Source organism: Watersipora subatra, chromosome 3 (genome assembly GCF_963576615.1).
Source record: "Watersipora subatra chromosome 3, tzWatSuba1.1, whole genome shotgun sequence".
In the NCBI taxonomy this organism is placed as follows: domain Eukaryota; kingdom Metazoa; phylum Bryozoa; class Gymnolaemata; order Cheilostomatida; family Watersiporidae; genus Watersipora; species Watersipora subatra.
Window position 1 is genome coordinate 42,266,249 of NC_088710.1, and position 25,910 is coordinate 42,292,158.

At 37.6% G+C, this 25,910-nt stretch overlaps 2 protein-coding genes across 3 annotated transcripts in view; both read right to left on the reverse strand.

Annotated features, from left to right (window-relative positions):
• LOC137391432 (multidrug resistance-associated protein 1-like) overlaps window positions 1–1,038 on the reverse strand; it is an 82,960-nt gene extending 81,922 nt beyond the window's left edge. For both annotated transcript variants that reach the window (XM_068077905.1, XM_068077906.1), the window contains exon 1: window positions 997–1,038. The gene's annotated coding sequence lies outside the window, so the exon portion shown is untranslated. The remainder of the gene's footprint in view (window positions 1–996) is intronic.
• A 544-nt stretch (window positions 1,039–1,582) lies between these two features.
• The window catches only part of LOC137391431 (multidrug resistance-associated protein 1-like), a 72,605-nt gene continuing 48,277 nt past the window's right edge, over window positions 1,583–25,910 (reverse strand). The window contains exons 24-33 of the mRNA XM_068077904.1: window positions 21,935–22,079; window positions 21,056–21,221; window positions 18,033–18,232; window positions 17,320–17,458; window positions 12,984–13,085; window positions 11,844–11,990; window positions 10,421–10,598; window positions 6,021–6,168; window positions 4,151–4,345; window positions 1,583–2,029 (exon numbers count right to left, since the gene is read on the reverse strand). Of these exons, the coding sequence (XP_067934005.1) occupies window positions 1,918–2,029; window positions 4,151–4,345; window positions 6,021–6,168; window positions 10,421–10,598; window positions 11,844–11,990; window positions 12,984–13,085; window positions 17,320–17,458; window positions 18,033–18,232; window positions 21,056–21,221; window positions 21,935–22,079 (1,532 nt within the window). The 3' untranslated portion in view covers window positions 1,583–1,917. The remainder of the gene's footprint in view (window positions 2,030–4,150; window positions 4,346–6,020; window positions 6,169–10,420; window positions 10,599–11,843; window positions 11,991–12,983; window positions 13,086–17,319; window positions 17,459–18,032; window positions 18,233–21,055; window positions 21,222–21,934; window positions 22,080–25,910) is intronic.

Below are 25,910 nucleotides of genomic sequence, written 5' to 3' on the forward strand. Positions count from 1 at the left end.
GTTCGAGTTATCCATGTTTGACTGTATATACGCATCAATGATATACAGCCCCCCCCCATGGGGGGCCTGTATATCATTGATGCGAGCGACAGTTCTACACAAGCTCATACCTAGTCTTTAAACAGCATGTCACATAAGTATATGTAAATACATATTACTTTTTGCAGAATAAGCTTACGGTGCTATGTGACATGCAAAACTTTTATATAATTGAATGTGCATAGAATTAGAACAAGTTTTTCCTTTTTCGTTTCGACATACTACAGGCTAAGTAGTGCGCACATTGGTTTTTGAGCTAGCACAACTCCTGTTCAAATCGGTCAACTAAGGATAAGCGACAGGTCATTTTATTTGCAATACATGTACAAGTTAGACATTTCATATAGTGGACAATAGGCTCCCAAAGTAAAAATTGTCAACGCACCTCAGACTTTTGTGAAGCGAATTAATTTCCACCATCCATGAGAATGTAATGTTTGTAACGTGTAGTTGTTATGACCTTCCTAAACGTCAACAAATAATACAGTTTAACATTCAATCTATCATGTTTGAAAACAAATTTGTCAGTTTTTGTGTTGACCACATTGACCAACACCGCCTTCGACAAAAAACTGTATTTCAGGTTAAGTTGCTTCGATTCCGAAAACAGTTTTAAAGCAAAAAAAATTCCCTATTATATAAAAAGTGAATTCATGATACAACCTCATTTGTATTGAAAATGATATGACCTGTCATAATTTATTATGCATTATGTACCTATAAATAATCGAATACAATATGCGTGAGCAAAGAATAGAAGTCTTATCGCACCTAACTTAGCTGATGCCAACATCATACAATTTTAGTCGAAACATTTGGTACTCATAAAAAATTATCAAGCAAAGTGCACGTTTAGTAAACAAACTTATACAAAATATGAACATTGCGTGAAGTAATACGAATAAGGAGGGTATTCTTCGCAGGAAATATGCACTGCATCAGTGTAATGTACATTACATTGCTCGAACAATCCGCTACATGCTCTAAACAAGATCCAGCGTCCGTGGGTATTTTCCATTTACCGAGTCTAATCATTACTTCTATGAGGTTAATCGTCAAAAAATATGACGCGTTGTCGACATACTTGTGGCATCAAATACGTTACATTGCGCATTCAAAGTTAGACGAGTTAATTTCGATCAGCTCGACAGGTTTCCCGTAAACGAATTCAGCGTAACCGACGGGTGAGCTCATTTTATATTGGCAGGCAATCATACAGCACGTAGCCTACATACGGTACACTAGCCTGTCTTGACAAGCTGTTGTTTTTGCGTAGTTGTCCCCTCGTCGAGCGGCGAGCAACAACATTGTTGTTGCTCGCCGCTCGACGGGGGGACAACTACGCAAAACAACAGCTTGTCAAGACAGGCTAACGGTACACGTACATTGTTTTTGCCGATGGGAAAATTCCAATGATTTACGAAGCACTATTTTCAACGGGTTCGTACATGTAGTCTGGCCAAAGCTACAAAAAGACAACTAATATATTGATCAATATTGTTTGGAATTCATATAGATTTTGTGCACTAAATCAACACTGTACTTTGAACTCTTTCGGGTGGTAACTTTATTTATGTTTTCATGGCAAGCACATTTTTGAAACAATAATAAAAGCTAAAATTTTAAAACTATGCTCTAAGTATTAAGCATAACAATTTGCATGCTTGAAACATTACAAATCATTCACACACAACTTGGAAGATTACAGAACATCAACATATATTACAAGTCGTCATACCGAATTTGATTTGAGACTATTTTAAAATATCACAATCTTAGCCTGAGACATGTACTTCTGCTAAACATTTTGAGCATGAGCATTTTAACTACTATGAGCTACATGAACATCTAATTAAAACTATAAAATAGTAGTTCCTATCAGACGAGGTTTGATTGTTTGGCCAATGAGTAGAAAATAGAGTTCTCATCAGCGAGTAAATCTTGTGGGGAAGAAAACTCCTTGATCTCTCCAGCATCTAACACCATAACTCTACAACACGGATAGATTAAGAGATCAAACGAGAATAAAAACTTTTAAAATTAAGATGAACATTGAGGTTACAAAATTTATTCCCAAAATAATGATATAATATAAGATAGAATTCTCATGTGATATTTTAGAGCCTTAGTAGTTATAAATTTTACATACATCAGAATAAACTGTCTAATGAAACCCTCAAATAAACATGAAAACATGCAAAGACCTTCCTGCATACAGTTTCTCACATCAACTATGACCTAAATCATATAGCAAAGGTTATCTCCGAGTTATTAACACAGACAGTAAAAAAGCAGCTGATTATTAATATAGCCCATGATCTCAATTTCAACAATCCTTCCTAGTCAGATTAAAGAACGACTCCCACAAATCATCACGATATATCATACTTCAATATGATGCTGCCCCATCTAACAGAGACAATTCAAAGGCATAGCTAAAATGATTCTCTAAACAAATCTGCAGATAAGGTTAACTTCCCAACCTGTCATAGTCTATGACTATACGGTTAACTTCCCCACCTGTCATAGTCTATGATTATACAGTTAACTTCCCCACCTGTCATAGTCTATGATTGTACGGTTAACTTCCCAACCTGCCAGAGTCTATGATTGTACGGTTAACTTCCCAACCTGCCAGAGTCTATGATTATATGGTTAACTTCCCCACCTGTCATAGTCTATGATTATACGGTTAACTTCCCAACCTGCCAGAGTCTATGATTATACGGTTAACTTCCCCACCTGCCATAGTCTATGATTATACGGTTAACTTCCCAACCTGCCAGAGTCTATGATTGTACGGTTAACTTCCCAACCTGTCATAGTCTATGATTATACGGTTAACTTCCCAACCTGCCAGAATCTATGATTATACGGTTAACTTCCCCACCTGCCATAGTCTATGATTATACGGTTAACTTCCCCACCTGTCATAGTCTATGATTATACAGTTAACTTCCCCACCTGTCATAGTCTATGATTGTACGGTTAACTTCCCAACCTGCCAGAGTCTATGATTGTACGGTTAACTTCCCAACCTGCCAGAGTCTATGATTATACGGTTAACTTCCCCACCTGCCATAGTCTATGATTATACGGTTAACTTCCCCACCTGTCATAGTCTATGATTGTACGGTTAACTTCCCCACCTGTCATAGTCTATGATTATACGGTTAACTTCCCCACCTGTCATAGTCTATGATTGTACGGTTAACTTCCCAACCTGCCAGAGTCTATGATTGTACGGTTAACTTTCCAACTTGCCAGAGTCTATGATTATACGGTTAACTTCCCCACCTGTCATAGTCTATGATTATACGGTTAACTTCCCAACCTGCCAGAGTCTATGATTATACGGTTAACTTCCCCACCTGCCATAGTCTATGATTATACGGTTAACTTCCCCACCTGTCATAGTCTATGATTGTACGGTTAACTTCCCCACCTGTCATAGTCTATGATTATACGGTTAACTTCCCCACCTGTCATAGTCTATGATTGTACGGTTAACTTCCCAACCTGCCAGAGTCTATGATTGTACGGTTAACTTCCCAACCTGCCAGAGTCTATGATTATACGGTTAACTTCCCCACCTGTCATAGTCTATGATTATACGGTTAACTTCCCAACCTGCCAGAGTCTATGATTATACGGTTAACTTCCCCACCTGCCATAGTCTATGATTATACGGTTAACTTCCCAACCTGCCAGAGTCTATGATTGTACGGTTAACTTCCCAACCTGCCAGAGTCTATGATTATACGGTTAACTTCCCCACCTGTCATAGTCTATGATTATACGGTTAACTTCCCAACCTGCCAGAGTCTATGATTGTACGGTTAACTTCCCCACCCGCCATAGTCTATGATTATACGGTTAACTTCCCCACCTGTCATAGTCTATGATTGTACGGTTAACTTCCCCACCTGCCATAGTCTATGACTATACGGTTAACTTCCCAACCTGCCAGAGTCTATGATTGTACGGTTAACTTCCCAACCTGCCAGAGTCTATGATTGTACGGTTAACTTCCCAACCTGCCATAGTCTATGATTATACGGTTAACTTCCCCACCTGTCATAGTCTATGATTATACGGTTAACTTCCCCACCTGTCATAGTCTATGATTGTGTTGAGCCTGTGGGCTATAGTTAGTACAGTACAATCAGAGAAAGCAGTCTTAATGGTGGCTTGAATTAGGTCATCGGTTTCTAGGTCGACTGCAGCAGTAGCCTCATCTAATATGAGTATCTTAGTGTGCCGCAGCAACGCTCTGCCTAGACACATCAGTTGTCTTTGCCCGACACTGCAAATGAAAAAGGTGTACATGATTATTAGCTTCATTTGGCTGTGGGAGCCTTAGGCCAAGCTTTATAGATCACTTTGATCATTTTCATAGACATACGAAACAGACAAAAAGGTCTGTATGATACATATTTTACATGTTTATGGCAATCGATGTGAACCAGGGTTTAACAAGGTCCAAGTTAATAAACTGTATCATTGACATTCACTAAACCAGCACAACCTGCACAAACTTTCATGCATATAATCTTCTCTTCTGTAGTCTTTTACAGTCTACACGAACCTGACTTGTAGCACCATGATGAAATATTCACATGGCTGCAGCTATCAACAATTTTTCATCAGTTAAAATGTGCCTCACTATTATTTGAACAAAAACATTAGACTATATATTTAACAAAAGGGAGATCTTATCTACAGGCCTTACTAGTTGATCTTATCTACAGGCCTTACTAGTTGATCTTATCTACAGGCCTTACTAGTTGATCTTATCTACAGGCCTTACTAGTTGATCTTATCTACAGGCCTTACTAGTTGATCTTATCTACAGGCCTTACTAGTTGAGATTAATACAGAGCTAATTCAGCACGGTGTATCGGCACTATTCTAGCGGTCGGGCTGCAGTCAAACCGCTGTATATGAAGCATATGTTTGTTCAACACGAAGCAAGGTCAACAACCTTGCTTCGTGTTGAACAAATATTTACATATGAATACATTGTAATTCATTCTACGACCAGAAAACATACAATAGCTTCATGACAAATAATAAAAGTAGTTTGATATAAATTTAAAATAGATTACAATTACCGTGCACCACAGGTTTACGGTGTTCCAGTGTTATGGTTTGAGCGCCTTACGATGTGGAACACAATGTTTTGTCATCCTCTCATTACAGAATTTTTTCGCCGTTCGACATTGACTAGAATGTCTTTCAAAATTCAAATTTGGCAATCGGTGTGCTGAATACGTCAGCATCACAAAGACGCCAATATGCTAGTCATCAAAATCTATCTCACAATGCCTGAAAGAGATACGATGTTCACTCTCTCTCAGGTCTGCATTCTTCGTAAAGACTTGATATTGCGTGAATAAAACAAAAATTTGTGAACAGTAAGCGAAAGTGGAAATTTATTGTGCATTTTAACGTTTAATACAAAATTTACTATAAACTTTAATTCAATATATGTATATAACTACATATATAACTTTAATTCGTTAACCATGGTTACTAAGAGTGATAACGGCGTTAAAGGAAGTAGTAAGAAAATGGTTGTCCCGGCAACAAAGCTTTAGTTGCTAGGTTAACTATTAGTTAACTACGGTTACTAAGGTTAATATACTATTTTGTTACTAATTTTTAATAGATACCATACCATACATATATAAAATATAGATGTTTTTTCATCAACATGGGTATGTTTGCATTAGATATATCAAAATAAGATGTTTGCAATAGATAATTATTATGAGTTTCGATATCCTTCTATCTTAATTTTTGCTTTACAATGCAAACACTGAAACGAACTAATTTCGTATGGCGGGGTCCATTGTATACAGTTATAAAACTAAGCAATACAATGACTAAGAGTTGTCTGCTCAAACTACAATAAAGCGCAAGAGTACACAAGTCCTGATATGCAGCTGACATGGTCTATCTAATGACCAATAGCTTACCTGAGGTTGCCACCTCCCTCCGCACACTCAAACTCTAAGCCTCCAGATAAGGACTGCACAAATTGCTTCAAATTCACCTGATCAAGCACTTCCCAAAGCTTGTCATCCGTATACTTGCTGAAGGGATCAAGGTTTATTCTCATAGAACCTAGCAAATAGAAAAAACAGTGCACTACCTGTCACCTTTCCAAAATCATGCATCTTCTCTATCAAACACAAACATGGGTTTCCATTTTAACCTTAATAGCAGCATTGTTGTTTCATCACATATTCCAAGCATATACTTACACGATCTACACCGAGACATCTTAACTAATCATCTACATCCATTCTGTCACATTTACTCTATGAAAAACCTCAGCCATATAATTTGTTTATTCACTACACAAAAACCTTTCAATAGATTCACAATTGGCAATGAGAGAAATACAGTCAATGATTGTCAGTGATTATATTATATTGACCAATATAAGTAAAATCGTTTGTTGTCAGGTTTCCTAATCACCAACAACTGCAATTCAAAATTACCCAATCAACATTTAAAGGTTGACTTGCAACAAAATTCACATTGCAGTTATTTCATATGAAAAGATTCACCATGTCTTACTCTGTTGTGTTGTAGGTGCAAAATGTGTGGAAAGGTGATTACAAGCTCTTAAAGGCTAAAAAACGAACAAAAAGTCGTAGCCCCACGAGACCGCCGTAGTTTGGATTCCTTTCCAAAACGGCTCAAATGTGATGTAGTTGTGAGAGATGGTTTCTGTTTACACTTTCATGCAATCTTATTCATCGAAATATTGTCACAAATATACTTCACGCATTCGATAAAACTATGTCTGTTGTTCTTACGCGTCAGTTTTATCGTCTTCGTAATGCTGTCACTTGTAGCAGTGATATCTTATAACTTACCGTAAAAACTGATTAAACAACTTAACCTTACCCCGAAGGTGTACATATCATTGTCTGATAATCATGACGAGCCTGTTGGTCACTTGTGATAATCGAAAAATGCTGCAAAAATTATTTGCGAAGTATTGGGTCACATGATCAGATTACGACTTGCCAATTAGACCAGGCCAAAACAAAACTGTAAAGTAGCGAGCATCTATATTTGATATGGGTTCTTCGGTAAAACCTGAAGTGTTTGTCATAAACTAGTATTACGATAAGTTTTATATTGAGCTTTGTATTGGCCTTTCAATTCACGTGAGAACATACGTGACAAGACGATAACCAAATTTCATGGTTACGTCATCGAAATAAAGAGATTCTAATCTATGGTGGCTTTTCGTTTTTGAGCTTTTAAGAGCTTGTAATAACATTTCCACATATTTGGCACTTACCACACAACAGAGTAAGACATGGTGAATCCTTTGATACCAAATAACTGTAATGTGAATTTTGTTGCAAATCAACCTTTAAATCCATTCGGAATCCTTTAGGTCATAAAGAATAAAAAGGTATTAGAGAATTTAGTGTGAAACAGGTAAAAACATCCCCAGATGTTTGTTGCTACTGTTTACTAAAGTAACTGCGAGCCATATGCGCATCGATCACCAACATGATTAGATAGGGTTGAGAAAAAAAAGAAGGATAGGTCTGCAGAGCTGAAAGGGTAAGATAGGTCTGTATAACTGAAGGGATAGGATAGGTCTGCATAACTAAAGGGGTAGGATAGGCCTGCATAACTGAAGGGGTAGGATAGGTCTGCATAACTAAAGGGGTAGGATAGGTCTGCAGAGCTGAAAGGGTAAGATAGGTCTGCATAACTGAAGGGGTAGGATAGGTCTGCATAACTAAAGGGGTAGGATAGGCCTGCATAACTGAAGGGGTAGGATAGGTCTGCATAACTAAAGGGGTAGGATAGGCCTGAATAACTGAAGGGGTAGGATAGGTCTGCATAGCTATCACGATTTTATCACAAGCTAGCGTTGTTATCGCGCTTTTTTTAGCTCATTTTTCCTCGACGTTGAGCTAATTAAACAACCTGGAACAAGCTACGAGCAATGTTAAATAGCTTATCTACCTTTCATAAATGACTGAGATTATTTTGAAGGCTGAATTTAGATAATGAGTTTTAAGACACCCATCTCTATAATTCTAGATCGGACTGAACAACGCCAACTTCCGTTCCTAAAAAGCTAGTATACGTCACATATTTATGGGCAGAGCTTGTTGCGTCGATTGCAAGACTGATATTAAAACAATGTAAAAAAGCCTTCATGACTTCGAAAGTTAGTGGACCAATCTTTATTATGAGTACAAAATCGGAATCAGCGTGTCTTACCTAAAAAAAACGATAAAAGCTGTTCGTGGCAGTTATGGTTTAAGAAGTTAATAAAATGATTGACACAGTTATACAGTTACAATAGCTCTTTCATCAGGGATAATCAACTGACTGAATGTTATTGGCGGTATGTGAATAACCAGACTCAACAATACAATGCTATGGACGCAGCTTACATAACCAACAAAGGGAAACATTTTCCTTATTTTCACCTATAAATTCTGGCTATGGCATTCTCATCATGTGGCCATGAATATTTGAAAAATGACCATCTAATGTTCAGATCTGCCATGAATATTTCTGTTTCACTGCATTTCCAATCTTGGAATGGGGTTGGAGTTGCTTCCTAATTCTAATCATGGAAATGGTAAAAATCTGTTCACATTTGACACAATTTTGCTTGGTTAAATTTGTGTGAAGGTATTGGCTGTGAGAGTACTTTGACATCATGGATCATCATCAGCTCACTGCTGATGGATCCGAATTGATGATACTCGGCTAAGCTCTTCCCAGTGGAAGTAAAAAAAATTGGCACACAACCACGCGGGTCTCTGCTATGAAACCGTTCGACTGCTACTCACTACTATCTGCTTGAGTTTTTGCTCGTACGTTAACTAGAGTTGCCCCGATTTTAATATCGGTATCCGTGCCGATATGGGTGTTGAGTATCTGAATCGGTATCGGCCGATCTTTTCTTAAAAAATCGGAAACTTCAGATACTTTTTACATATCAACTATTTAGCAGAAAACCGTATTTTAGCCTGCTACACTAATAAAAAATCATCAGCTGCAAGTTTCTTACTTTTACCTAATGAATTCCGGGCCTGTCATACAATATATTTCATGTCTATAGCCTAATAAACATCAACACAGCTGAGGAATCTTTTGGCTTCAGTTAGGACGTAATCACCAAGTGCAGTATTTCCCAATTACAGCGATATGATTTATCACGAACGAAGCCAATCACGCAGCCAATCTCGAACGAGAGCACAACGATGGGAAACAAGAATGCGGTGTAATAAGTCTATGTACTAGCATTACGAAAGTAATTGAGCAGTTGATGCATAAAGTTATCTATCTCTCTTGATCCTGATGATATGATGTATCGTTTGCATCGCATAAAATAACCTCTGTGGCCTATCGGTATTAAGCCTGTCCTCCATAATCTGTGGCAAGTGAGTCTTTCTTCAGTACGACTGGCTACATCATAGTGATGGAAGATAAAGACTCACTGAGATAATTGAATCACTAACGGTAATTAAAATAAGCACTTATTTGCTCTAAACTTGTACAGCAGTAGAAGCGAGACTTCATGATCATAGATAAAGCTGTACCACTAACAGTAATTACCATTATTAATAGCAGATTACAAGAAACATGGACTGTTTTGCTATGTATGTCATATGTATGACGGTATGTCATAATGTCAGTATGTGACTATTTATACATGTATATATTTTTTCCATGAATACAAACAAATACATCAATATTTATATTTTCTTTGTATTATATTTGCATAATAAAATTAACAATTATCTATGCTACACAAAAGATCTGAATCGGTATCTGAATCGGATTATTTTTCAATAAGAATCGGTGTATCGGATCAGTATCTTAATTGGCTGGTGAAATTAGAATCGGGGCATCTCTAATGTTAACATTAACATGCCATGGATTGGTTGCTTGTATGTTAACATTAACATGCCAAGGATGGGTTGGGTTGCTCATACTTTAACATTAACATGCCAAGGATGAGTTGATTGTACGTTAACATTAACATGCTAAGGATGGGTTGCTCGTACGAAGATGACAAAATAATTAGTTTATATTGCAACTAGTTAACTATGCATAAATTGAAAAGCGAAGATGACTTGAAAGCGAGTCTACTTGAACTAGTTTTGTTTTGAAGGATACATCATGAAGATCTATAGTGCAACTCTGAGGCATTACAACAGGAGGGTGGTGATTCACTCCGAACTCCGAACCCATTTGATGCATGAAAACAAAGTGTTTGAAGCAAAATGAAATGAATAAAGCCATAACAATGTCTGTTATGGCTTTATCCATAACAGACATGCTCGAAGAATTGGATGGTGAAAATCACAAGCCTCACCGGAGAAGACGACGGGATCCTGAGGGATTATGGTTAATGCGTTGCGAAGGTCATGAAGTCCGATGGCACCGATTCTGACATCATCAATGTAGATAGCCCCTTCAGCTCCCTCCAGAATTCTAAACAAGGCGAGAGTCAGTGACGACTTTCCGGCACCAGTACGACCACAGATTCCGATCTGAAAAGAGCCATACAGCAGCAGTAAACATATGATAATTTAAATGCAAAAATAATAAAAAAACACACAATATTCTTGTGCGTTTTGTTGTCATTCAAAATAACAAAACAATTAATTCCCGAGGTAACATAGTTAATCAGCCAATCAACTGAAGTATGCTCCCTTGTTGTTTCTCTAATGAACAATCATAATGAAAAAGGACATCAACCAGCCAGTTCCAGTGGCCCTTTTTATCTCATCAGCATTTCGACAAAGTTGCAATGCAAGATCGTAGTGTGGTGACTAGTGTATCTACAACTCTACTATAAATACTAGACTCTAGTATTTATAGTAGAGTTGTAGATACACTCTAGTATTTATAGTAGAGTTGCAGATACACTCTAGTATTTATAGTAGGGTTGCAGATACACTCTAGTAACTAGAGTGTATCTACAACTCTACTATAAATACTAGAGTGTATAAATACTATAGTAGGGTTGCAGATACACTCTAGTAACTAGAGTGTATCTACAAATCTACTATAAATACTAGAGTGTATCTACAACTCTACTATAAATACTAGAGTGTATCTACAACTCTACTATAAATACTACAAGTAGACCTCAGCAGTCATGTAACGAGAGGAATACAACTGACTGAGATGCAGTAATCCAACCATAGTAGTGCAACTATAAATGTGTTGCATTACATGCTGCATGTTTACACCACAAGCTAATTACTATATTTCCTAGTTCAAGTGAAAACATATCTTCAATAAAATCGTTATAATAAGCTTGTAATCAGCCATTGGAGCTCCTTTCATGATAAACGAGTCACATTAGGCTTGGTAAGATTATTAACTCGTTGATGACAATTTTTGCGTATGTCCAAGAGCGAAGTGGTGCGACTTTAGTATGTTTTGTACAAAATGCATCTGATTAGTGTATAGTTAATTAATTAGCTCATCATAGTTGTACATAAACGAAAGGAAACAAGTTTTTGCATACATTGAACCAATAGAAAACATGTTTACAGCCGACCCTGAGCTTAATTTCGCTGATTTTTGATCTTTTTCTCTGAAGAAATCAAATTTTTATTGCGATTTTTTCTTCGCAATGACCAGCCGTGCCAGACGCATTACATTAACCCTTACAGCTAGCAAGGTGAGTTGAGTGAATCAAGGTGAATCAGTGAGTCAGACAAAACGACCTAAGAAATTTTGGTAAGGTGTAAGTAGTAGAATAACTTCAAGGTAAGACAACAAACCTTCTCGCCTCCAGAAACGGTACAGGAGATATTCTTGAGCACCAGATCCAACCCCTCTCTGTACCTCACACTGTACCCATCAAACACTATGGAACCAATAGGGGGCCAACCCGGCAGCGGTCTATTGATATCTATTATCCAGTCAGCCTGAAACAGTAGCAGCATAGCAACACATGGTATGATTACACATGTCCTCGACGGATGGTATGATTACACATGTACTAAACAGATGGTATAATTACACATGTCCTCAACAGACGGTATGATTACACATGTACTCAACAGATAGTATGCTTACACATGTCCTCAACAGATGGTATGATTACACATGTCCTCAACAGATGGTATGATTACACATGTCCTCAACAGATGGTATGCTTACACATACCCTCAACAGATGGTATGATTACACATGTCCTCAACAGATGGTATGATTACACATGTCCTCAATAGATGGTATGCTTACACATGTCCTCAACACATGGTATGCTTACACATGTCCTCAACAGATGGTATGATTACACATGTCCTCAATAGATGGTATGCTTACACATGTTCTCAACACATGGTATGCTTAAACATGTCCTCAACAGATGGTATGATTACACATGTCCTCAATAGATGGTATGCTTACACATGTCCTCAACACATGGTATGCTTACACATGTCCTCAACAGATGGTATGATTACACATGTCCTCAATAGATGGTATGCTTACACATGTTCTCAACACATGGTATGCTTACACATGTCTTCAACAGATGGTATGCTTACACATGCCCTCAACAGGATGCAAGGTGGAAACTCTGTAACACTTTTTACTGCTCTTAATCTTTCATATTTTCAACAGGAGCTAAATAACATCTGACTGACAGTCTACATGTAGGTAACACATACAGTAGTCTACATGTAGGTAACACATACAGTAGTCTACATGTAGGTAACACATGCAGTAGTTTACATGTAGGTAACACATGCAGTAGTCTACATGTACGTAACACATACCGTAGTCTACATGTAGGTAACACATACAGTAGTCTACATGTACGTAACACATACCGTAGTCTACATGTAGGTAACACATACCGTAGTCTACATGTAGGTAACACATACCGTAGTCTACACGTAGGTAACACGTACCTCTCCAGGAACCTCAGAGTAATCCTTTATCCTCTCGACAGCAACAATGTTACTCTCTAGTTCACTGGACATCCTCACCACCCAATTGAGGGTGTTTGTTACCTGCCGACAATTATATTATAGTGAACATATTACATTGTATATATACAAAATTGATGTGAATAGTGAACCTAACTTTACCTGTCTGGCCATAGTCTATGATTTTCTTTCTAGTATATTTTTAATTGTTTACTACTTCTTACAATTCCTCTATATTTCTGCTATTTCTACTACTATTTATATCTATGTCTATGGGAGAGTTACTAGCCTTTAATTTGTCTTTTGATTGAGTTAACAAAAAACCTCAGTCTTGACGGCAATAAAAAATCTTTGGGGTTAATGTGCAGAAGGCGTGTGTGTGCGCGTGTGTTTTATTTTGGCAATTGGTTAAAATAAAAATTAAGCAAAAATTAAGATATAATTACAGTATTGATTACCTGAAAAAACTAAATTACATATTAAAGTATGATGAGGCCCACAGGCTCAGTAGATGGTTCAAACATGGCTGTACATCAAATTCCAGTAAACACTTATAATAAATTATTCTAGAAATATAAAATACCAAATACAGCCAAGCCTCAACTTTTAATCACCACAATATACAAATTTTAAAACAATTGATGAAAAATTAGATCACATAATCAACTATGCATCCGATGTGAAAGTAAAGACAGTGAAACTGAATATTTGGAAATATTGAAAAAACTTTCTAAGTTAGTCTTGACTTCACTTGGTTCAAGTGTGCTATGTCGCATATCTCTATCACTAGCTCTAGTTTGAACCAGCAGATTGTCAGGCATACACTTCCGCTTGTGTAGTGCTACGGTAAACTTGTAATAAAAACCTGTTGCTTTTTCATGAAGTGGCCTTACAAAACCTTTCTTTTACAGTTTTATATAATGCATTTGCTTTAATGAGCGATTGAATGAAACAAAGTATTCTGTGTCAGGCCTCTGAGCAGCGCAACAGATTACATAACACACGATGTAATCTTATGGGAATATTTGCTCCCATATAAAAGAGTTTTGATATGCGAAGCAAACCTGAGAACAAATTACGTGCAATTTTATAAGTAGAGGTTTGACTGTATTATATAAAACTGTTTTGAGGAAATTCATACTCAAAACCAAACAACTTTTCCAGATAAATTTAATCATGAATCTGCAATCGGCGGCAAATGGAAATGTATCACCTATAGCCTCCAGTGAAACACTCGTTATTAAAAGTTCTTCTAGACCTTTTCTGCTGGACCTACAGTGACACAAGATAGCGCTACAATTTCCACTGTTCCTGCTGGACCCACAGTGACACAAGATAGCGCTACAATTTCCACTGTTTCTACTGGACCCACAGTGACACAAGATAGCGCTACAATTTCCACTGTTTCTACTGGACCCACAGTGACACAAGATAGCGCTACAATTTCCACTGTTTCTGCTGGACCCACAGTGACACAAGATAGCGCTATAATTTCCACCGTTTCTGCTGGACCTACAGTGACACAAGATAGGGCTACAATTTCCACTGTTCCTGCTGGACCCACAGTGACACAAGATAGCGCTACAATTTCCACTGTTCCTGCTGGACCTACAGTGACACAAGATAGCGCTATTATTTCCACTGTTCCTGCTGGACCCACAGTGACACAAGATAGCGCTACAATTTCCACTGTTTCTGCTGGACCTACAGTGACACAAGATAGCGCTACAATTTCCACTGTTCCTGCTGGACCCACAGTGACACAAGATAGCGCTACAACTTCCACTGTTTCTACTGGACCCACAGTGACACAAGATAGCGCTACAATTTCCACTGGACCCACAGTGACACAAGATAGCGCTACAATTTCCACTGTTCCTGCTGGACCCACAGTGACACAAGATAGCGCTATTATTTCCACTGTTCCTGCTGAACCCACAGTGATACAAGATAGCGCTACAATTTCCACTGTTCCTGCTGGACCCACAGTGACACAAGATAGCGCTATTATTTCCACTGTTCCTGCTGAACCCACAGTGACACAAGATAGCGCTACAATTTCCACTGTTCCTGCTGGACCCACAGTGACACAAGATAGCGCTATTATTTCCACTGTTCCTGCTGAACCCACAGTGATACAAGATAGCGCTACAATTTCCACTGTTCCTGCTGGACCCACAGTGACACAAGATAGCGCTATTATTTCCACTGTTCCTGCTGAACCCACAGTGACACAAGATAGCGCTACAATTTCCACTGTTCCTGCTGGACCCACAGTGACACAAGATAGCGCTATTATTTCCACTGTTCCTGCTGAACCCACAGTGACACAAGATAGCGCTACAATTTCCACTGTTCCTGCTGAACCCACAGTGATACAAGATAGCGCTACAATTTCCACTGTTTCTACTGGACCTACAGTGACACAAGATAGCGCTATTATTTCCACTGTTCCTACTGGACCCACAGTGACACAAGATAGCGCTACAATTTCCACTGTTTCTGCTGGACCTACAGTGACACAAGATAGCGCTACAATTTCCACTGTTCCTGCTGGACCCACAGTGACACAAGATAGCGCTACAATTTCCACTGTTTCTACTGGACCCACAGTGACACAAGATACCGCTACAATTTCCACTGTTCCTGCTGGACCCACAGTGACACAAGATAGCGCTACAATTTCCACTGTTTCTGCTGGACCTACAGTGACACAAGATAGCGCTACAATTTCCACTGTTCCTGCTGGACCCACAGTGACACAAGATAGCGCTACAATTTCCACTGTTTCTACTGGACCCACAGTGACACAAGATAGCGCTACAATTTCCACTGTTCCTGCTGGACCCACAGTGACACAGGATAGCGCTATTATTTCCACTGTTCCTGCTGAACCCACAGTGACACAAGATAGCGCTACAATTTCCACTGTTCCTGCTGGACCCACAGTGACACAAGATAGCGCTATTATTTCCACTGTTCCTGCCGGACCCACAGTGACACAAGATAGCGCTACAATTTCCACTGTTCCTGCTGAACCCACAGTGATACAAGATAGCGCTACAATTTCCACTGTTCCTGCTGAACCCACAGTGATACAAGATAGCGCTACAATTTCCACTGTTTCTACTGGACCCACAGTGACACAAGATAGCGCTATTATTTCCACTGTCTTGAGACTATTTTGAATTCATTAGCTAGCAGTTGAACCCCAACCTTTCAATCAACCGCTGAACTTTTTATAAGTAGGTTTATAACCTTTATAAGTAGGTATATAACCTTTATAAGTAGGTTTATAACCAAGGAGAACACAAGTGAGAGTGACTCCACCGGTACATTAATTCGTAACAGAATGTTGAGAAACTGGGAGCAAACGACGTTGCGGCTATTCATTATGAGAAGATTACTATAAGACTTCAGTTTTCGGACATACTTAGCGCTCGGATATAGACGCTGATGATATACATGTACAGACGGTTCCCAACCTACGAACGAGTTACGTTCCAAACGATTGTTCGTAAGGTGAATTTGTTCGTAAGTTGCTTCAGTGCTATATTTTGTATTATAATTTATGTTTAAGGCCTATATAAGTATATTGAAGGTTTATATAAGTATGTTCAAGGCTTATATAATTAACCTGTATTGGTTTGTACTGAAAAAATATTTAATAAAATGGAAATAATACTTTGGTGGACGCCGGGCTATGACACTGCATTTCTTATTTATTGTATGTCTTGTCCTTTCTATTATATTGTTGTTTTAATCGTTATGCTATCACCTATCGTTGTTGTCTTATTTTTTGTATGTGTTGTCCGTTTATTATATCGTTGTTTCACTTGTTATGCTATTGTTATATCTGATATACCGTCATAACACTATCACTTATCGTCACTTAGATTGTTGTCATACCAACGCGCTAGCGGTCCTATTCATTCACCTTGTTAGCCGGTGTTCTTACCGTTTGCTGTTAGCCGGAACGGTTGATATTATTGTAGGTATATAAATGAGTGCGCTCATTTATTAGTTGAGCAGAGCAGATAGCCGTATGCTCCTCGGCTGGTGAAATTTCCTTCGCTAATTAAAAGCTGAATGAAATTACAGGCACTCTCTTATCTTTATTTATTAGTAGAGATCTTGCCAAGTAAAGGCCGGCAAATCTCTTTACAATACGTATGTAAAGTTCAAACAAAGTTCAAACAAATAATTCGAAAGTTAATCGAGCTACGAACAACGTACATGCGTTCGTATGTACCGTTGTTCGTAACTCGAATGTTCGTAAGTAGGGAACCGTCTGTACTTATTTAGTTTATTTACTTACATTGAGAGAGTAGGAGATTGAGAGACCAGCTATTCCACCCGTTAGCGCCGCTACACCAAAATTTCTACTAACAACAGCGAGCATAACTGCTGATAGAACAATGCAGGAGCCAATGAACTCTAGTCTAACGGCCAGCCACCTAACAACACAAATAATTTCCTCGACATGCGAAAAATATATGTAGTAAACTACGAAGTGTTGAATATGATGATATGATAGTAGTATTACATACCTGTTAAATATGATGATATGATAGAAGTATTACATACCTGTTAAATATGATGATATGATAGTAGTGTTACATACCTGTTAAATATGATGATATGATAGTAGTATTACATACCTGTTAAATATGATGATATGATAGTAGTATTACATACCTGTTACATATGATGATATGATAGTAGTATTACATACCTGTTAAATATGATGATATGATAGTAGTGTTACATACCTATTAAATATGATGATATGATAGTAGTATTGCATACCTGTTAGATATGATGATATGATAGTAGTATTACACACCTATTAGATATGATGATATGATAGTAGTATTCCACACCTGTTAGATATGATGATATGATAGAAGTATTACATACCTGTTAGATATGATGATATGATAGTAGTATTACATACCTGTTAGATATGATGATATGAGCGTAGTATTACACACCTGTTACATGTAATGATATGATAATAGTATTACATACCTATTAGATATGATGATAGGGTAGTAGGCCTGCTGGTGTTTGTCCACCCTACATAAAGATTCACTCATAAAACTTCCTTGTTTCTTATAGGCCCTGATTGTCGCGGCTCCCTGTATGCTCTCTTCAAAATGACTATAGATAGGAGAGAGATTGACAGACTCTATGCGCTTCAGTTGGCGGCTTGTCGCTACATAGAACCTCTACAAAAGAAATAAACTTACAATCACTCCAGCTAAGTTAACCCTAGAATGTAAAAAACCGCATGTATTTATATCATTAATTACCAAATAAAGACCCATATTTTATGCTATTATATGATTTGTAATAAATTCAAAATGCTATGATAAATTCTAGAGAAAGGTAGAATACCAGCTACCGGGTCTCTTTACCCACAATATGTGCAGCAAAGACAGTGCATAGTGACCAAAGACAGTGCATAGTGACCAAAGACAGTGCATAGTGACCAAAGACAGTGCATAGTGACCAAAGACAGTGCATAGTGACCAAAGACAGTGCATAGTGACCAAAGACAGTGCATAGTAGAGATGCCCCGATTCTAATTTCACCAGCCGATTCAGATACCGATTCGATATACCGATTCTTAATGAAAAATAATCCGATTCAGATACCGATTCAGATTCTTTTGTGTTGCATAGATAGTTGTTTATTTGTTATGCAAGTATAAATATAAAGCAAAGAAAATATAAATATTAATGTATTTATTTGTTTGTATTTATGAAAAAAGATATACATGTATATATATTCACATACTGACATACCGTGCATCTAATAACAAAACAGTCCATGTTTCTTGAAATATGTTATTATTAATGGTAATTACAGTTAGTGGTACAGTTTTCTCTGTGATAATGAAGTCTCTTTTCTACTGCTGAACGAACGGCTGCGCCTGTACAAGTCTAAAGCAATTAAATGCGTCTTTTAATTACCGTTAGTGATTCAATTATCTCAGTGAGACGTCTTTATCTTCTATCACTATCGATGTAGCCAGTCGTACTGAAGGACTCGCATGTTACAGATGATGGAGGGCAGGCTAAATACTGATAAACCACTGAGGTTATTTTATGCAATACAAACGATACATCATATCGTCAGGATCAAGAGAGAGATAGATAACTTTATGCATCAACTGCTCAAATTACTTTAGCAATGCTAGTAAATAGAAACATTACACCGCATTCTTGTTGCTCGTTATGGTTCTCTTGTTTGTGATTGGCTGCAACAAATCATATCGCTGTAATTGGGAAATACCGCACTTGGTGATTACGTCCTGACTAAAGCCAAAATATTACGCAGCTGTGTGGATGTTTATTAGGCTGTGAGTTAGACATGAAATATATTGTTAGAAAGGCTCGGAAATCATTAGATAAAAGCAAGGAACTTGCAGCTGATGATTTGTTATTAAAGTAGCAGGCTAAAATACAGGTTTCTGCTAAGTAGTTGATATGTAAAAAGTATCTGAAGTGTCCGATTTTTTAAGAAAAGATCGGCCGATACCGATTCAGATACTTAATACCCATATCGGCACCGATACCGATTCCGATATTGAAATCGGGGCAACTCTAGTGCATAGTGACCAAAGACAGTGCATAGTGACCAAAGACAGTGCATAGTGACCAAAGACAGTGCATGGACAAGCAACAGGCAAAGTTCAGTAGTGTGAGAGGATTGAGTTCAAGCAGAGCAAGGGAGGCAATTTCCAATCAAGATATTATTGATTAAATAATGAATTACAATCAGACAAATTTCTATGCATTAGTATTTCCTAGCGAGTCTCATAGCCTTTGAGCATTAAAAACTGTTAATAGCTGAATAGTTAGCAAGATGCCTGGCAAGATTTTCACATAGGCCATACACTTTAAGGGGATGGAAAGTAATGGGTACCGTGTAAAACATGTGCTCAATAGGGGGATGGAAGGTACAGTCAAACATGGATAACTCGCCCACGGATAGCTCGAACACATGGTTAACTCGAACGGTTTCTTTAATCCGTTTCCACGTAATGATAAATTGCTATAGATAACTCGACCTCAACTCTGTTAACTCGAACAGTTTTTTGCCCAACGGCTACCGACACGGTTGTTATCGCTTCAGAAAATCACTTTATTCCAAGTCATAGAGATAAACCTCAATTTTTCGTAAATCATAGGCGTCGTTATTACCACCGTCGGCAAAATATTTTTGTCAACGACTTTTCTAAAGGTTTGGTGAATTTTGATTTTTACCAAACATCCGCTTAGCGATCGCCTTTCGGAAGCATGGAAAAGTGAGGTGACCTTCGCTTAAACTTCAAGAAAAATCGGCAAAATTGATCTCGGTTAAAACGCTCAAAAGAAAAAGATGTCTTTTCTTCTGAGCATTTCAACAACGATCAAGTTTTGCCAATTTTAATCTAAAAACGTCCTGGCAATAACATCACCTCAAACAACCAAACAATCTCAAGTGATAGAAAAATCTCCTATACTTTTTGATAAAAACGTTTTAAACTTTACATTAGAAGCATTTAATTTGAAACAAGCCATTTATGCTTTTGATTTATATTATAGTTTGTATATGTACAGGTATCTACTAATAAATAAATAAATGCATGGACTTGTGACAGTGCTCTGATAATTTGAACGCTCTGATAACTTGAACATTTTCACTCGGTCCCGTGAAGTTCGAGTTATCCATGTTTGACTGTAATGGAAATTACATAGAACCATTTGAATGTTGAATAGATGGTGTGCACAAAGGGTAGGCAAGAAGTAACTTATACATATTAGATACAGGATGTAGTCTACAAGTTTTAAAAACAGATTTATGTAAATTATAAATGTTATGAAAGGCTGAACAAATCTAATATACCTATTGTATTGTAGGAAAGCTAGCAGCCAACAAATGTTATCTCATTCACAGTCTATAAATCACAACAAACTTCAGCTTATCATCTCAAAGTCATAGCAACTATTGAGCTCATGTACAATAGCTGAACTTTAACTGTGCCATTCCTTATCATTGCGTACCTGAATTAGCATGTACACGATAAACAAGGGAATGACAACTGCCAAAAACCATAGAGTGCTCATGGCTATGATAATGAGTGTCCCCAAAACAGAGACGAGACACCAAATGAAGGAGCGATTATTGGTTGGAATGGTCGTATCAACAACATCAACATCTTTTGAGAATCTGCAAATAACAAACATGGAGTAGTCATCTCATTGAACTATGAACACATAGAAATTCGTATTTTTTGCAAGCGAAAGTCTGGCAAATGATAAGTAGAGTGATGTTTGTTGTAGTATTGCCATGGACACTGACAAGCTACTGTAGAGTACTGACAAGCTACTGTAGAGTACTGACAAGCTACTGTAGAGTACTGACAAGTTACTGTAGGGCACTGACAAGCTACTGTAGAGTACTGACAAGTTACTGTAGAGTACTGACAAGCCACTGTAGAGTACTGACAAGCCAAATCAATTCATTTATGATTTATTACTGGTTTATTATTATTTATCAACATTTATTTAACTAGAGGAGTGTCCTTGTTAGATAAAAGCAGTTTTGTCATTGAAAATACTCTGCTCTGTGCTATAATCTCAAAAGCGGAGGTACCTGACTTTTTCCTTTTTTACCAAACTTAACAATTTAAGCATAAGTATGTCATTATTGGCACGTTAGAAAAGCAAATCGTGTTGTGAGTGCTAAACAGACATATGTAATGAATGAACGAACATTTCCACTGTGATTCAGTGCTCATCAGTTGATTGCTGTAGTAAATCATTATTTCAACTAGGAACAAAAAATGAGCTTTCAATGAGTTATACATAAGGTACTGTACCTCAAATTCGGAAAAACATCTTAGCAAATGGTCGATATTTGTAGCAAAACATGATAACTACCTGTTTAGGATACGGCCGGTCGGAGTGGTGTCAAAGAAGTTCATCGAACACTTGACAATGTTATTAAGCATTTTGCTGTGTAGGCGTTTGGAAGCTTGCCAGCTGCCAATGGCCAAGGCTAGCATGGCAGCCATAGCGAAAACACCTGAAATGGGCAAATTTGACTGATAGCAGGTGTAAGAAGAGGCATACATAGAATCCTTGTCATCCATGTACACCCGAAGGTCCCAACTAATAATGGTTGTCCGAGTTTACAGTTGCAACAGCAAGTGCGGCGTTTTGATGGTTGCTAATAAGTGGAGTTGAGATCCCTGGATAATGACTGGCCAGCACTTGAGCTCCCTAGAATGTTAATCACCTTTGTGGGATTTATAATGAAAGAAGGACGCATGGCTGAGGCACGTGGAAGTGCTGTGATGTATGGGATAGCGGGCAGCAAAATATCTGAGTCTAGCCTAAGGCTTGACTAATCAGAAAGGGGAGCGTTGGACTAGCGCTGATCAGTGCAGCATAAAAGCCAATCAGGATTATGGCACCGTGGCTTATAAATCAACAATTTGAGCTCAACAAACCTGTATGAAAGCATAGAGCAATCCAAGAGCAATGGTGAAAAGGAGAGTCCATGGAACAGCTGCCGCCACAACAGCTATGGTAAGCGTTGCGCCTAGTACGCTGTTTATCACAGACCGTACCGTGAATGGCATCACAAAATCTACTGTCGCCATGTCACTCGAAATTCGATTTAAAACTCTGCCAGTTGGTGTTGACTCAAATACTGATAAAGGGCAGCGAAGGAGTGCCATTACTAATTTTTGGTGTATGATTTTTGAGGCTCTGACCCCTGCCATAGCTGTTGTAAGAGATGCGACAGTTGTAAATAGCCCTGCCAACAGAAAAGTAAAACTGGAGTATGGGATGTTCAACCGCTGAGCAACTACATATACAGGTTTGTACAACTACATATACCCTCGGGTTACGATGTCCCTGTTACACAATGTTTTAGCCTTACGACGTGGAACACGATGGTTTTTCGTCTTCGCCAAACGAATCCTATTTCGCCATACAAATCCTATTTCACCTTATGAATTTAACAAAAATTTTGCTAAAAATTCAAATTTGGCTGGTGTGCTTATTACGTCGAAATAACAAAGATGCAGATATGCTGTTCGCCGAAAAACCTCACAACGCCTGAAAGAGATACGATGATAAATTTCTTGCAGTTCGGCATTCCTCGTATGCAAAGTGGCACATAATATTTTCCCTTCAAAACCAGTAGCAAAGTTGGATTAGCAATCCCTTTGAACAAAAAAGTCGGGGATAAGACAACTGCCCTTAATCTGCTAACAAAAATCTATTTCACGATGAGCTTTCTTGTCTTGTCTAATTAGGTTGAGAAAAGTATTAAATTCGGCTAAAAGTTATAGTGAAAAGAAGCCGGAAACCAATTTTATCGATGAAAAAGGTGAAGTTCAGTGAAATACATGTTAAAAATGCATACATTTACTAAAACTTACCTTTCAGTGTGTTTAGTAAGATAAATTGATTTAAGTTAAATTCAAAGTTTATGCTACACGTCTGTCTGTCTGTCTGTCTCGCAAGTAAGAACTCCTACAGTACATACTGCTGCTACTGCACATACACATTGTACATTGTTAACGTTACATGTTTATGCAGATCATAACCATTAAATACACTAAAGTTACTGTAGGTAACTACAGTTACTAAGATTAACATACTATTTTGATAGTAAATTTTAATATGTACAGTACTTAATGTATATAAAAGTTGGATGATTTTTACCAGGACATGTTTGCATTATATAATTTCTATGGGTTTCCATACCCCTCTATATAACATTTTTGCTACACAATGCCAAACCTGGACCGGAAAATCGTATGGCGAGTGCGCTCTGTTCAGAAAATGTTTTGCAACTGCATATGACATTTCAGGAAAAGTACAACAACTCCACACCGTATGGCACAATGAATTTCCGCCAAAATCACTATAACAATTCATCAAATGTGCCAAGCTCAAAATTGCGGATTATATGCACTAAATGTTCCGGATCTATACATGGATCTATCCATGTATAGATCCATAGATGGCGCAAAGAATCTAATGACAGCATATCAAATTATCAATCTTTATACAGTACTAGCTGTGCTACCCCGCATTGCCCGGGTAATAAAAAAGTCTTTGGACAGAAAATTGATTTGTATTTAACATATAACAACATTTCCCATTCTAACTTTCAAACTACATATCATGAGAGAAGTGTTTTATGTAGTTTAAATAAATTAAGAGAAAAATTAAAACAACTGTAAAGGTTATAAAACTTTGTCAAACAACCGTAACTTGCAAGCTATTAGCCTGGCACATTGCCCCATTGCCTGCATTGTTGTCCAGCTACATCTATGTATTCTAATAATAGCTATAGCTGGAATGACAGACAGATCTATGACATACAGACATGGCCAGACATACTTTGAGAAATATATACAGTCAAACATGGATAACTCTCCCACGGATAGCTCGAACACATGGTTAATTCAAACGGTTTTTTTGGTCCGTTTCCACCTAATGATAAATTGCTATAGATAACTCGAACTCAACACTGTTAATTCGAACTGCTTTTTTGCCCAACGGCTACCGAAACGGTTGTTATCGCTTTAGAAAATCACTTTATTCAAAGCCATAGAGGTAAACCTCATCTTTTCGTAATTCATAAGCGTCGTTATTACCACCATCGGCAAAATATTTTTGTAAACGACTTTTCTAAAGGTTTGGTGAAATTTGATTTATACTGCTATACGATGAATAGCACGGGCTAGCCGGGTCACGCGCGCAAGGATTTTCGCCACGCACATACAAAACAAAAACAGCATGTTGTTTTTGCTTTGTATGTGTGTGGCGAAAATCCTTGAGTGATTTTTCAGTGATTACTGATTCAGTAATCCTTTCAGTGATTACTGAAACCATGGTAACTAACCATACTGACTACAATCTTAGTAACGGTAACCATGGTAGCTGCATTTTTGTGGACTTCCTTTTAATAAAGGCATTATAGAAGCAAGGTACACATATTTTGCGAAAACAGCATATGTGAAAACAACATATGTGAAAACAACATATGTGAAAACAACATATGTGAAAACAACGTATGTGAAAACAACGTATGTGAAAACAACGTATGTGAAAACAACGTATGTGAAAACAACGTATGTGAAAACAACGTATGTGAAAACAACATATGTGAAAACAACATATGTGAAAACAACATATGTGAAAACAACAACAATGACAAAACAGATTATTTTGTCTTTTTTTAGAACAAAGATATTGCGCAACCTCATTCACGATGGCCCAAGATTCATTAAAAAATTTTATTACTAATAGGATTACGAAGGCTAATAATAATAATGTTATTGTACCTAATATACTGTGTATCACTTCTCATCAATATGAGCGGTTTTATATCGCTTATTGCAATAGTTTACAAGTTAACAGAGTAAAACTTCCCTTGAACTTTTTGTTTTTATACAACAGCACTATTAACCGATGAGCCATGAAAAAACAGTCCATTTTTTAATTTTTTTCTTTATACAGTTAGAGGCAGCAGTAAAAATGCAAAGTTGACAGCAGTTGACGACAGCAGTTGACGACAGCAATTGACGAAAGCAGTTGAATAGCATTGCAAATTTGACAGGCTGAAAGAAGTTAACCTAAAGATGGCTTTAGCCAAAATCAAAATATAAAATGGTTACTCCGTAAAATGGTTACTCCGCAAAATGGTTACTCCCGAAAACGGTTACTCCGTAAAATGGTCACTCCGTAAAATGGTTACTACGTACAATGGTCACTCTGTAAAATGGTTACTACGTAAAATGTGTAAAAAACTTATTTAAGTGTCCTTAAGCAAAAAGATAGATATTTAGCAGCCGCTTTTAATAGCGTCGACAAGAATAACATGAATTAG